This window comes from Buceros rhinoceros, unplaced genomic scaffold (assembly GCF_000710305.1).
Source record: "Buceros rhinoceros silvestris isolate BGI_N320 unplaced genomic scaffold, ASM71030v1 scaffold6092, whole genome shotgun sequence".
NCBI lineage: Eukaryota > Metazoa > Chordata > Aves > Bucerotiformes > Bucerotidae > Buceros > Buceros rhinoceros.
The window spans coordinates 100,115-115,410 of NW_010398238.1; the positions used below are offsets into that span (position 1 = coordinate 100,115).

The 15,296-nt window shown below is 46.4% G+C and overlaps 1 protein-coding gene across 3 annotated transcripts in view; it reads right to left on the reverse strand.

Moving 5' to 3' along the window:
- GRIA1 (glutamate receptor, ionotropic, AMPA 1) overlaps positions 1 to 15,296 on the reverse strand; it is a 119,724-nt gene that overhangs the window by 52,261 nt on the left and 52,167 nt on the right. For 2 of the 3 annotated variants that reach the window (XM_010131016.1, XM_010131015.1), the window contains exons 3-5: positions 8,737 to 8,976; positions 7,118 to 7,302; positions 2,216 to 2,269 (exon numbers count right to left, since the gene is read on the reverse strand). In XM_010131016.1, the coding sequence (XP_010129318.1) occupies positions 2,216 to 2,269; positions 7,118 to 7,302; positions 8,737 to 8,976 (479 nt within the window). The remainder of the gene's footprint in view (positions 1 to 2,215; positions 2,270 to 7,117; positions 7,303 to 8,736; positions 8,977 to 15,296) is intronic. The other variant, XM_010131017.1, reaches the window with a different exon arrangement.

Consider the following 15,296-nt stretch of genomic DNA (forward strand, 5'->3'; position numbering starts at 1 on the left):
CAGCTCTTGTGTGGTGCAGCATGTCATAGAAATCCATTTGGCTTCTGGAGCCTGAACCTGCCCATATGCACAGCAGAATCACAAAGCTTGTTCTGCCTTGGAACAGGCCTTCTTAACCTTGACGGGTGCTTGTCTTTCCAGCCTTTGTTGTCCCATGTTGTCTGATTATCCCCTACTAATTTTTTTTCAATAAAGTATTCCTCTTTCTGGATTTTGGCTCTTAGGCAATACTAGGTTTAAGGAGCAGGAAAGTCAAAGGAAAGAGGCTGAATCCCCTTCGCTCATCTTGCCCCTCCCCAAAGCTGCTTGAAAAGCACTGCTAGTAACAGTGGATTCTGGTGGTCCCATCAGAACCTGTGGGTCCCAGGGACCCAAAGCAGCCTCCACGGAGCTGCAGCTGGGAGGCAGAACCTCCCTGAGGAGAGGCTGGGGAAATGAAAAGCCTTTTGCTCCAAGTTAATTATTTATAACCCATGTTGGCTGAGTGTGCAGCCACTCCCAGCGGGCTCTGTCCTCTCAGCAGTTGTGCAGAGGGTAAGAAAACAAATCACAGATGGGAGAAGTGTGCTTTCTCGGGCTGAAAGTGGGAGAGCATGGTATTAGTTGGAGTATTAGACCACTTCATGCCTTTAATTTATCCTGATGAAACTGTACAGAGGGGAGAGGTGATTAAGCCTTCATCACGGGTACACGTAAAAGCGCCCAGGCACGCCTGCTCCAGCGACTCCAGATAGCCTCCCTGCCAACTCTAACGAGGAGACTTTCGCAAACATCTGAGGGCCAGGACCTGGATTTCAGCAAACAGTATTTTCTTAAAAATTAGCCACTGAAGTTATTGGCTGCTCTACAGTTTGCATGTCTGCCCTTGCTCAACACAACGTTTTTAACTTTGTAATTACACGGTAAGTGCCCAGTGCAGAAGTGCAGGGTCAGTATCAGGGCATCGCGGGGTAATTATGTGGCCATTTTTGTCTTGTAAATTACAGAGTTATCTTGGGACTGAGAGAAGGAGAAGGGCAGCAACTGCTTGACTAATTGGTAGTTTAAAGTTTAATTACCCCAGGCCTGATGTGCCTCCTCGCAGATGCAGCTGTGGGAGGAAACGGCTCCAGACCCTGCGCATGGCTCACCCCGCACGGACACAGCAGCCTCAGCCTCAGCCCCAGCTCCCATCCCCCAGTCCATCCCCTGCTGTGCATCCCCCGGGACGGATGGACACTTCTGGGGAGGAGAGGGTAGGTGCTCTGCTGTGGAAAACCTACAGCTGTCCTATGTATTGAAGCTATTCCTCTCACTCTTACCTCTGCTCAAACCTCCCTTGTGGGAGAAATTCTCCAGCCTCCTAGGAGAGGACGGCACATTGCTCCGGGCAGGACCTGTGGTCCCGTGGACAGAGGAGCCCACGCTGGAGCAGGTTTGCTGGCAGGACTTGTGACCTCATGGGGGACGCACGCTGGAGCAGTCTGTTCCTGAAGGACTGCACCCCACGGAAGGGACCCACCTTGGAGCAGTTTGTGAAAAACTGCAGCCTCATGGAAAGGACTCATGTTGGAGAAGTTCATGGAGGACTGGCTCTGGTGGGAGGGAGCCCACACTAGAGCAGGGGAAGAGTGTGAGGAGTCGTCCCCCTGAGGAGGAAGGGGCAGCAGAAACAACAGGTGATGAGCTGATCGGAACCACCATTCCCCGTCCCCCTGCACCTCTGTGGGGAAGGAGGTAGAGAAAGCGGGAGTGAAGTTAAGCCGGAGAAGAAGAGTGGGGTGGGAGGAAGATGTTTTTAGGATTTGGTTTTATTTCTCATTATCTTGCTCTGATTTGACTGCTAATATATTAAACTAATTTCCCCAAGTCAAGACTGTTTTGCACATGACAATAACTGGTGAGTGATCTCTCCTTGTCCTTATCTCGACCCAGGAGCCTTCCATATTTTCTCTTTCCCGACCAGTTGATGAGGGGAGTGACAGAGAGGCTTTGGTGGGCATCTGACATCCAGCCAGGGTCAACCCACCATAAAACCCCAACAACTCTGGAGATAGCCTGCAGATAATTTTGCAGGCTCAAGAAAGAAAACATCACAAGGCAAACACCGCAGAAGACTTTGGTATTGTTTTTACCCAGAAAGACAGGAAAAAAGATGTTGAGCTCAGTAACTATAAACACACTGATTTATAAAATATGAGAGAGCAAAAAACCCCCACCAGTGGGGGCAACTCACCAAATTTGCCAGAATGTAGTGGTACCCATTCCCATTTTTTTCAAGCTTGATGATCTGCAAGATGAAAACCAAAGATATTTAGCAGAGACCAACCAAGGAAGAAAAGTTTCATTTCTCTGCCCTTTCTCTCCCCCCATTTTCCCTCGATAAGACTGTTCTGTTGTGGACAGGAAGATATGGTAAAGAAAAGTTCACAATCTTGTTAGAGGACGGACAAAGCTTTCACACATGATATTTGAGCAGCAAGTATGAAATTAGGACAAGATCCCCAAGCGGGAAGAGCAAACTACCTAAAGCAACCTGTCTCCTATAGGCTCTAGGGAAAAAACCCCAACAGGCTGTGGGGTTTTTTTAAAGAAAAAGGTTAAACAAGGTTTATATTTCAGACCCTAAAGGAACAAGGCGGGGGGCTGGGATCCATTTGTCCTGTGAATGCAGCTGAAACATCAAGCAAGACTAGAGAGCTATTCTGCACATCCTTGGAGGTAGAGACCCCCCTGCAGAGACTACCTGGGCGAGGTGTCAGAAGGTTTAGACTATAGGGTGATTTTTCTCCATTAGTGCATTGGGGTAGCTTCAAATCACATCTCCAGAACAAAGCTGCCTGGGCAAGTCACAGAGGATTCCCCTTGCATGTTCACTGAGATTATTTATATCTCCATATTCATGGTGTCCCAATAGATGCCCTTTGCCACTTACTCCCTTCTCCCTGATGCTTGCAGTTAGATTTTTATTCTCTTATCAATACAATTGCTTACGGATCGGTGACATTTGAAAATTTCTATGTTAGCTGGAGAAGTTTCCCTTGTCTAGGTAGAAAGGAGTGAGCTGTTGCAGGCTTGCCTGTAATTATGGGAGACAAAGTCATTGATCAGATGGTCCCTAACTGTCTTTTTCTCCCTGGATGTAAAAAAAAAAAAAAAAAGGACAGAAAGATTAAAGATAAAAATCACATTATTCTTGATAATGTTTCCACTGAAATTCCTCTCTGCTGAGGAAGTACTGTTAAATTCTTACCAGGTTACTAGAGCCAGATACCAGCTGCATTTGAGCCAATCCACATACACAAAGACGACAGTGAAAAAAAGCCCAAACCAACATGCCCTCAGAACCTGTAAAAACACAAGAATTGCCAGTTTCTGAGAGAATTGTGTTGTTTCTATAAGGCTTCTTTGCTGGCAGCACTTCCTCTTATTTTCACTGTCGTATGAATCAATTCTGAATTACCGCCTGCGTTGCCAATGCTCAGGCAAAATCTGCATGAACAGCAGTGAGGCCAGAAAGATCCTCACAGCCAGGATGATAATAAAATGACTGATGTGATGGATTTGACCAGAGATCGGTCTGCCCAGGACCACTCCCTGATACCAGGCTGGTAGCAGGTGTCTGAGAAGTGTCAGATGAGGGCACAGACTGATCCTCTCCATGGGCCAGCACTCCCAGGCTATCATGAGCAGCCATTTAAGGATTTCCAAATGGATTATAAACGAGCTGACACTTGCTCTGTGCAACTGGTTCATCTGCCTTAGCCCTTCTCTGATGAAGTGCTCTTGTATGCACATTAAAATTCATCTGGTTCCCAGCGTTAATGTGGGGGCGGCAATTAACTCCAATGCAGGCTTCATTTAGTAGCAGTTTCTGATACAACTGCTGTCAGCTCCACCAGCTTCACTGCCCTGTGGTTCACCACACGGGTTCTCTCAGTATGGCTTCTGCTGAGCAGTCTCAGGAAAAAACTCTGTATACCTAAGGCTATAAAGATGCACACTCTTATTACAGGTAGTTTTCTGAGTATCTTCCATGTCCAGATCTGAACAGCAAAACCAGACCCACCTTGTCCCCTTCCATTCATCAGCTGAGACCAACCTTTGCAGTAAGTCCCAGACCTTGTGGGAAGGAGGAACATCTCCAGGGCACTGGGATGTCTAAGAATTACGATTCAATTTCCCACTTCTCTAGTGTCAACAATAACTGGCATTGGTTCCCTCTGCTGAAACACCCGCTTTGTTATTTTATTAGGAGTCAGAGTTGATGAACCACAGAGGGCTGCCATCCAGCTTTCCCTGAACTGTTAATCTCACAGTCTATCCACCTGAATTATGAGGCTTGCTTCCTGTGTTTTACACGGTTATTTGTGATCTTAATTTATTTTAAAATGCTTGCTCAGTCCTAATGTGTCCGGATGGCTGTAGCAAGCTGAGGTTAAAATAGCGTTTATCACTTAGCCTGAACGTGGCGAGAGGCTGTGCTGATAGCTCACTTGGGCCACCTAGGTTTCATTACCCACTTCTTAATGGGCCAGTTTGACATCTATTAGAGAGAAATTCTCTCAGAGTGAAACAGTGGCAAAGGAGAAATTCCAGTTATTCATTTTAATGAGAGACAAGGAAGAAACAATACAGGGCTTTGATGGAATACAACCCACAACCCACTGCTTACTTATCCCATTAAGGCTACGCATCCTGCCCTGAACCTGGCTTATAAATGACAGTAACCTCAGCAAAGATAATTCATGCCCTTGAGACACGACACAGAGAAATCTCTGAAAAAGAAATCAGGTCATTTCCCCCGTATCATTAACAGTTCGAGCTCTGGCTCCTCCACAGCTACAGCCTCCATAATGTGAGGACCTACTTGCTGAAGTCAGCAGTGGTTATTTCTCTTTTGTGTATGGAGTGGGGAGAAAAAATTAAAAGTGTATGCAAGCACCAGTGTGTACGTGTGAGGGACTGATGCTAAACAGCCATCCCCAGCTCCTCTGTTTACCGGGGAGCACAAATCCACAGCCACCAAAAGACAGAGACAGGCATGTCAGGGAAGAAGATAAATGCATTAAAACGTCCCTGAGAGGCTGAGGCAGCTCTTTGAACACTTTGTACACTCGAAGAGACAAGGAAAACAGAGCAGTGACGTCCACAGAGAGGCTGCTGGTGTGGTGAGCTGGGAGACTGGCCACCAGCCTGAGTTTAACTCCCAGCTGAATTCCATGTGATAATGAGCCCAACACTATCTTTGACTCCCTTCAGCCATCTGCATGCCGTGAAAGAACTGGAATCTCCTGCTCACACTGGGATAACTAACTCTGCTCTCAGAAATCCCTGTGGATGCAGAACAAGGCAGCAAATGAGGATGCAAATGGACTACACAGGTCTGAAGAAGTTATTCGCAGCTCTAACAGGAGGGTTACCTGCTAGGCACAGATGTCTGTTGGAATTACTCTTGTCTTTCACATAGGAAAACACAACATAGTCTCTCTTTTCCATAGGAATGGATTTCTTTTTAGAGCATTGCAAAACAAATAATCACAAGATCTGGATTCTCAGTGTTCTTGGAAATAGGTTTACTTATATCAAAATCTAACTCTTGCTCCAGTTAGGTGAAGAAGGTTGAGAGGCAGACTTATTTTCCTATACATTAGGAAAACTAGTTAATATTTGACTACCAAACTTAACTTTCTGTTAGACAAACCAGGCTTAAAAAATCAACATCATTAACCCTACAAATCTACAGGAAAGCCTGCAGAAACAGCAAATTCATTGCCTAGGTCCTGTCAAAATTTTTGTTCAACTGCAGCTATTCCACAGTCAGAGAGAAGACTTTACCCTCCAGAATAATCTGGTCTCTTCTTCATGACTGTGACCTTTACTTTGAGGTTAAAACCTACTACCTGCTTCGTTATTATATATAATAGAGTAGCAGCGCTCAGAGACATCCAACAAGGATGGATTGTGCTCGTTGCTGAGCCATGCAGCTGGTGAAATGGCAGTCCTTGCCCCAGACAGCGAGCAGCTGAAGTGTGAGACGGGAGATGACAGGTAGCTTAGACAAGGCGATGCGTGAAGCATGAGGTAAGAGTGAGCTGGTTATGAGAAGTACGGCAGTGGGAGTCACAGCACGCCGGCTGCAGGGCCCTTCCTAAGCCACGTGGGACAGGAGTCCCAGCAGTGGGGAAGGCTTTGGCTGTAGGTGTGAGAGGAAAGGTATTGTGGCTGGAGTTGAAGAGGGGAGACTAATGTGGGCTGAGATCTGTCCATGAGCTTGCATTGGTCTCCTGTCCACAGCAGACCGTATTCAGGACTTGGGGAATGCATTAAGGAAGTCATGGAGGAAAGAGGATGGGAAAAAAAATCCGTGTCTGCGCTACTGGGTGACCTGTCTAGATTGAAGATGAGGCAGGGCACACTACCTAGCTGCTGAGTCCTCTGTTGCATATCTCATCTGCTTTGTGGCCACGAGCTGACAAACAGCCAGGAGACAGCTTTGGATGAACATGTCTTGTTTCGCTCACTGCAAGACATGAGAGGAGCTGGACACACCCAAACCCGCTACAGCCTGGACGCCCTGGGAGGACGAGGAGCTCTAGCCTGATCTGGAGACAGTGCTCCTGAGGAGCACTACAGATGTACCATAAAGCTTCTCTGTCTCTGTCCTGCTGATACCGGTTGTGAGGATTTGGTGCAGCATATGGAGGCTGGAGGACCAGGAGTCCAACAGTGCTGATGCACACCTCTACTCTGACTTAGAGGAGGTAGGAAAACCATAGAATATCTCAGCAAAATGAGGAAGTGCCATGTCTTGTGCGCACTGTTGGAGGAATTAGCACAAAGCAAACTCATTGGGGAGGAAGGGGAGCAGAGGAGTCAAACAAGTATGGTACGTGGACCAGCAGAGCTCACTCAGCACGAATAGATGAGAGCTTCCCAGCTTCACAATTTCCACAATAACACAACAGAGAAATAGTTGCAAGCTCAGGGGCCTGCTGCAATACACACACACCACATCCAATGAAAGCTGCAATGACACATGAATCAAACAAGAATGAGGAGGAGAACTACTCCAGGTGGAACAACTTTTCCCATCCTGTGTTCAAGACCCCTCCCAGAAGACCCGCACCAACACAACCTTGCTAAGGATGATGTTCAGCCGCTCAGATTCGCAGTCCACCACCACCAGCCTTTCCTTCTTCTTCTCCAGCTCCTGGAACAGCACGCGGTAGCCCTCTTCTGTTGTCGTCAGGATGTTGACAGCTGTCACCTGCCAGTTCTTCTCAGCTGCGGTGTCCAGCACTTTCTGTAGGACTGACAACCCTGTGATGGGAAGAGAGGGGAAAGAGGACAGCAGAGGGAAAAATAGGTTTTAGTTGTGCAATGGCATCTTTCCACCCTTCTGACAGACAGCCTGCATAGCTGAGCTGTCCCAAGCCAGGCTGGATACTGCATCGCCAGAGTGCAGTGGAACTACAGAGAGCAGCTAATCATGTCGCATCTTACCCAAACACAGCTGGGTTAGAATTAATGACTCCTGCTTTTTCTGACCTAGCACAGGAAAAAAAGATGATTCCAGACCTAGTTTTCCTTTGTGATCAGCAGATCGGCCTCGTTGATCAGGACCTGCTGTGGGATTCAGATAAGCGCTCTAATCCCCATCTTCTTGTCTGCCACTAGCCAAATCACTGGATTTCTCTGGGCCATAGTTCCCTTCTTGTCTTTGATCTCTTTAGGCTGTATGCTCCTAGGGTGAGGGACACACTCAGCAATCACAGTCCACAGTCAGCAATCACAGTCCAGAATCACATTCACTGTTCCTGTTTCTCTCAGCATCTCATCAGAAAACTTAATTATTTTTAAAAGGATCTTGCCTCAACTATATCCAGAGGAGATACACGCGGTCGGCACTGCTCCGGAGCCCTGTTAGACGACCCTGCCCACTGCAGTTCTTTTGGGATATTCAGTGTGCCCATCCTCATGACAACAGAAAACAGAGAGGGAGGATTTTATATCTTCTCCTTCTCTCTTAAGGTCATTTTGTCCTTGCAAGGGCTAATACCTTCCAGGACAGAGCTGTGCATCACTCTTATCTCTGTGCTGTCCTCCACAAGTCCATTTTGCTCTCAGCCTCCAAGCCTGGAGCTTTAAAGGCATCTGAGAGCTGGGGAAACCAAATCACAGAGCTGTGAGCTCACCAGCCCTGCTCATGGACTAGAAAGCTAGATAATACCTTCCAAGAACCCAAGAAAGGCTTTTGTTGTTTTACAAAGACAGCTAACACACTAACACAGGGAAGTTGGAGTTTTCCAAGCTACCCATCGGAAATACGCACACGTATCACAACTGATGAGAGCTCAGGTGAGATCTGTCAGTTGACCTTTATAAATGAGGGACTAGCGGCCTTGGGTTCAACAGACCTATTCAGTGTGGGATCTATCAGTATTAACAATTTCCCCATTTGAAACTCAAACTGCTTACACATTAAATATTTCCCTCATGATGATGGGGATCAGACCTGACCCAGGTCAGACATACCAGGTCAGGTTAATGCTTCATCTAGATCAATGTCCACCTTCAGCAGTAACTGATATTTAGAAAAGAAACAGAGAACAGCGAAAGTGTAGGGCAACCCTTTCCTTAGCCACCCTCTCAGCCTCCAGCAACCCACAGGAAGAGAACTTCCTGAGACAAAGTCTCCATCTAGACCACTATGTTTAACTGCCTGCTAACCCTTCCCACGTACTTGTGACTTACCCCGGTCAGCGTCGTAAATATACACGAACTTCTGCCAGCTGTAGTGCTCAATGACACTGATGAGGGCATCCTGGAGCTCTGGGCGAAGCTGGAGAACAAACTGGTTGGATGTTTCGACGGGGAAGCTTGGTGTTATGAAGCAGACGTGGAGAGCCCCACAGAAAGACGTGAGCATGTTGACGGTCCTTCTTTCATAAAATCCAAATATGGCATAGACGCCCTTGGAGAACTGTGAGCAGACTGGAAAAGCAGAGAGAAAGGCTGTGAAGGCAGGACAAGGAGGTTTCTCAGGGAAGTCACCAAAATAAAAACCAAAGCTGCAGGCTCTCTGGACTAGATCATTTTCTCTGAGGCCTGTGGATGGGCGAATGCAAGCTGTGAAGAACAGGGCTTGTGGCCATGGGGTGCTCTGCCCTCGATCTCCGTAGACCTGCTTTACCTTTGACAGGCAGAAGTGATGTAGAGGAGTGAATTCCGTACCCCCAGGGCTCTCCTAAAGATTGTGCTGCTTCTGGGGTACAAAGTGTTATCTGAACTAAAGAAGACCTCAGCGGAAAAGCATGGGGCTCACCAAGCCCTGCCTCCTTGGGAGAGTGGAGCCGTTTTATTATGGGGGGAAAGGCTGCAGTTAGAGCTTGCTATTGCAGCTCCAGATGTGTTCAAGAAGCAGAAGGAAAACATCTGCATAACAGCACAGCACTTTGTAGTCAATGACTCCAGGACGAAACCATGTGTTTGACCTCAGAAGCTCAGACTACACTGAGAGGTCATCTCAGCAAAGGTTCACCTAGGTTGAAAGCTGTCATAGCACAGATACAGCGAGGGCTGTCCCGCGGCACCGAGGCCAGATCCTCTGACACCAGGGGTGCTTTATACTTGGGCATGCCTGAGCCGCAATTTCTGCTTTCCTCAAAAAGCCATGGTGGGGAAGGCTGTGAGCCCAGCGAGGTAGTGGTGGTGGCTTGGCGGTTCTCCATGAGGAGTGCTCGCTGGGTTCTCTGGCAGATATTTGTGTCTGATCTCAGCAGCTGGCGCTGTGCTGCGCAGGGAGGGGTCTCTCAGGTCGGAGCCCTTCTCGGGAGAGCATTTAATGAGATTGTGGGAGCTGCTGGAAAAATGCCTCAGGATCTCAGTGAGGCAGAGAGAGTTCACACTCTGGGTTGTAAAACTCAGCCCCTGAGACAGTCAGACTCATTTAGTATCACCCCTGTTTATGGCACATCCCAAGTTACCATCAATAAATCTCCAAGCCAGAGGTGGTGTCAGTGACAGTGTTTTCCCTGTGTCAGAACTCCTGGCACTAGTATCTACTCCTGTTGTCACTCTGACTCTGAAGACCTTTGGCTGTGACATTTATACTGACTCAACACTTCACACATCACTTGCCAGCTCCCCCAACGAGTGCAGGGTGAGAAGTTGGATGTGACATTTTGGGGTCCCTTGGCGAGCACTCTGCGCTGCTTGGGAATCCCTTGACCTGGTTTCTGCTGGTAGCTGCCAGTACCGAACCTTCTGCACATGTGGCTAGAGACAGGCTCCTAAACATGAGCTTACTGCATCCTCCGCTGGGCTCCATCCAAGCTCTGTCCCTCCATCAGGGACCAGAAGTCATTCCCAACTGGCTTACGGCCATCCTGGATAAGATTACCTTGCTCCTCATTTCTCTACTTCCAGCATCAAATATCCAGAGGGATGAGCAAGAAATCCTGCATCCCACTGTGTGAAGAAAGTCCCCTCTCTCATCTCATCACCAAAACAAAGCAGACAGATTTTTGAAAGAGTATTGAAAGAGTATTGAAAGAACTGCATCTCATGGCACTGATGAAAATTTTTCCTTCCTCTTGGAGCCGAGCCCAGGTTTTGGGCAGCCCAGCCCAGCAGTTTGTCCCCAAGGTCACCCATCCTCTTTTCACTGCTCAGCATCTGTGATCCACGATGCCTCAGCACCCTCCTTCCCCAAGTGAACTTTTATTTCTGCGGAGCAGGGACTTGTGACGATGCCCAAACCATGACGGAAATAAAACCCTCTTCTCTTCATTTTCACAGCAGTGTCTCTCTTTGCAGTCAGCAATTGTGTCTGTATCTGGAGGCACTGCCCTCATCATGAGACTGACACATTCAGGAAGAAAAGCAGCAGATACGAATAGAAATAGTCTGAACATTATTTCCACGTGACTGGACCAGCGGGTCTAACGAACAGTGAGACAGACCATATGTGAGAGATCAGAGCATGATCTCTGGAGACCCAGGCTTCAGACTCACCGAATCATTAAAGTGACATTCTCAGGGCAGCCAAACAATCCAACACAATTAATAATCCAGACAATAAATTTAGCTGGCTTGTTTTGGTTTGTTTCAGGCAAGCCATGGCTTCCTTAAATTTTATTTTCTATTTGAAATGACTCTATTATTTTTTAGATTTCTTTTTTAACTCTGTGGCTCAGTCACGCTCAGGCAGCCCTCCTACACTGTTCTGAGACACTCATCAATCGCAGTGTTTGGAACAGATTGCAGCAAAGACAACTGGGAGAACGAACAGGAAAGAACCCAAACTCGCTTTGTACTTCCAGACTAAGAGGGGCCATGGACAAGGCAGATAAATTGGGGGGGAAAAAAAAAGTCCCAAGGGTTACTACCCCATCATGGTTTAACCCAAGCAGTAACTAAGCACTTAATCTGGAAAAATGAAGAGAGTGAGAACTGCAGCCACATTTCTGGGGCTACACTTGGCATAACGTAAAAGCATGGCCGCAAAATTATTTATTTCTCAGGACTACTTTAAATTATGGATGTTCCAAATTATTTTACCCAGCAAAACTAAAAAGAAGTTACACAAAGGGAAAGAAGGGCAGAGATTGTCTATCCTGGGCTGTAACTATACTATTATCTCACAATTAATTTGTAATTAATTACAGAATAGTTTTCCTCTAAACAAGCCCTCAGAACATATGGTTCGTAACGATTGATAACCATGGCAACTACTACTGTATTCATTCTGATCAGTCGTGTAGAATTCATCAGGCTGGGACATTCCCAGTGTGTGCCGCACCAGGCACCGGGGACATCCCATACCCTTCCTTCTCCAGGCACAGGATCTCTCACTGAGGCTCCCTAGTTCCATTTCACGAACAAAATCTGGTAAAAAGAGCGGCATTAACTTGGTTAGGCTGGAAAGGCAACCCAGCCACAGCCATCTGCTCCTTGGACACAACTCCGGAGCGCCTGGTGCAGCCAGGTGAGGTGAGACCTTCTCAGACTGTTCTAAAGACACTTCTAACTCACAGTAAAAACCAAAATAGCTTTAGAAATCAGTTAAAAAGTGACTGATATGGTAAAGCAAGCAGGAAGAGGCCCCTCTTCTCTTTGGAAAGGTAACTGTTGTGGAGCTGGTGCGTCCTTCAATTCAGAAGGGGAAAAACTACGTGTGCTGCTCTCACGCTTGAAATCCCCAGAATCTAGGATTTCTAGTCCTACAGTTTATGTCAAATTTCTCTTTTCATATGGAAATATTCAAGGTAAAGCATTTAAATCACAGAGAGGAAACACTGATTTTGTTGAAAACATTTGCAGGATCAGACACCTAGTCGGCAGCTGAAGAGAGTCCTCTTTGCAAATGCTTCCAAGAAAAAGAACAATACATGCCCACAACTTTAAATTGCACGTTTTCTCTGCAGAACAGGAAAGGAAAAGAGTCTATAAAAGTTTCAAGTCTATAAAAATTCCTGGTATACTTCTTTTAGCTAAAGCTATCAACCAGACACAAAGGAAGGAGGTGCACAAGACTGACTGCTGCATTTAGGAGGGTCAGAGATATTTCGGAAATTGAGTTTTCACCCGATCCATGCGCAGGCAGATGTCAGATATGACAGATATTTCATTTGGATTTTCATAAAAGCATAGGGGAAACCAAAAGGTTTCTCAGAAATGGTCACCACGTAGAGGGGCTGAAACAGTCTCAGCATTTGAGGGAGAAGGAAGGGGAAATGGGAAGGTTGGGAATGAGGATTTGATCTCCAGGAGTAAAAATGGTGAAATTCTGTTGAGAATCTGCAAACAGAGCTGCAAAAAGGAACTGCTCCCCATGGACACAGCTGGAAGGAAGGCTGGTAGGAGATCCTGGCAACTGCTCGCCTGCCATTTCCTTTAGAAAGAGAATTTTCACCATTTCACTGAGTTTAAGACTAGAAAGGGACATTAGATCATTTCTACTGACTTTTTGCATCTCACAGACCATTAAGTTTCATCCAGCTACCCCTGGAGGGAGCCAATAAAATGGCTTAGTTGACTCTTGGGAGATTCAACCGCTGCATGCCTCTGTCAGAGAACAGAAGTAGCAGAGACGGTGCTAATACCCAAAGCTGTAAGAGCAGTAAAAACCTGATTAAACAAAATATTCCCAGATGTCCCCACAAATGACTCGTGTTCTCTGTTGCAGAAAGAGATAAAAAACCTCTGATGGTCCCTGCCAGATCTCAGAGGCCTTCCCGGACCCGGAGGATGTCATATCTGAGATGCAGCTAGGAGGGAAGACACCACACCCTCTCCAGGAAAGCCATTCCTACACTGCTGAGCTGCGGACGTTGTGAGGATTTTGAGCAAACTATTCTTCATAGTCCAAGTAGGGAGGGAAAGAAAAAGGCAGTTTGGAAACATAAGCTCTAATAAAAGAAGAAAGCTTTGAAACCACCCAGCACTTACTTTGGAAAACAAATCAACAAAGGCCTTTTAAAACCTGCAAATGAGCGTGGCCTGACTGTGAGTGTAATGCTCAGCCTGCTGTCCTCTGTCAGCTATGAAAGAGCAGCCCTGCAATGCCTGCAGCCCCCTGATCAGTGTGGCACCTCTTCCACCTGCCCAAACCTCCTGGGACACAGAGCCAAAACCCTCACTGGCAGCAAAACACGCTAATTGAAACAGGGGGGTCAAGGAGCAGTTCCCACGTGCTTTTCTTTGCTCGCTTAGAGTGTACGCGTGCACACGCGAGAAAGAGGAGGAGGGATGTGCACGCGTAACTTATTTTTAGCATGCCCTGCCTGGAAGCGACCCTCACACAGTGATGGAGAACCTGACATCAGGTTGGCGAAGCTGGTGGAATTTCAATGAAAGAGCGTTAGTGTCTGCTTCAATTAGGATGAGTTCAGCTTTCCTCCCAAATGTTTGTCCTCACAGCTCTCCAGTGTGGCGTAGGTGCCAGAGCGCATCTCTTCAGCACATCCCAACGACAGCATGTTCCCACAGATTGTTCTAGCAGAGGAAAGCCAAACAGATTCTACACTCCCCCATTGCTCCATGCATGTATTTAGCTGACAGCAGATACGTCCCATATATTAGATCAGCTGCAAATCAGGCTCATGTGATAGCACAAAAGGTATATGTTTCTCTTTCAGATATATGAAAGACAAAGAAGACACAAATATAAAAGACACTTCCATCATTGCCCCGCACTGCTGCTCTAACCACCTTGGAAGCTGGGAAGTAGTGTTGATTTCTACAGTAAGATCAGCTTTTCTTCCTTGATATTTAAACAATAACCTATGACTGAAGAGCTGCTCGCGACTATTTATGCTGATAGCTTCCAGTTCTTTTAGTTAAGTTTGCCTGTCTCGCAAACGCTAGGTTTATGTTGAGATGGCATTGGATTTAGGATACTTCTTTCTCAAATGCTGCTGAGCTGAAGGAAACAGAAATAGCATGGCACTTCTGTCAACAAAAATTAACAACATGGACTCTCAGCCATCCAGGAAGACAGGAAGGAAAACCAAGGTGTTTGACAAGCCTGCTCTGCTTCATTGTAAACATATTGTTACTTTGGGATTGCTAACATTTTTTGTTGAATCATATAAAATCAAGAATTAAATATAGAGAAGGGCTTCCAGTCAATACTCAAAACTATTTCTGAGCGCTTTTAATAGGAATTAGATGCAAACCCCCTACATGAAAGACATTGAGATCACGAGCATCTTTTAATGGGTCCTGGACAATAATTCAAGGGAGACACGGACGTGTGTCTGCTGAGAGCTGGGACTTCTGAGGTCACAGTCTTGGCTGTTCCCTTAAATAATATGACAATTGATGGCTCTGTTTTTCTGGTTCATTGAACTCTCCATGTCTGAAGCAAAGTGATAAATATTAAAGCAAGATTACTACAAATGAAAAAGTGACTGTTACAAGAGGAGGCGAGGGACGAGAGCTGAACCAATTTTGCTTTTGTTGCTTTATTAGATGGCCTTTTGTATTACAGTGGTCCTTCTGCAGATAGTGTTGTACTAGGAAAACTAAGTACAGTATCACAGGGTCACTTTTTGCTGAGGAGCGTGAACAACAGTGCAGGAAAAGAACAAAGCACCAAAACCACAGCGTGTTAATACGGTACATAGCACAGTGCTCTTAGTTCAGCACAACATTTAATTCTGGGATGTAAGAGCTGAATTATTAAAACAGAGTAAAAAGAGGGGAGCGAGGGGGGAAGATAAGCAGTAGCTGAAAGCGAATGTGTCACATAAAGAAGGGCTCACTGCCGCTGAAATGCATTTGGTCTTCAATAGCTTCCTTTCTTTCCC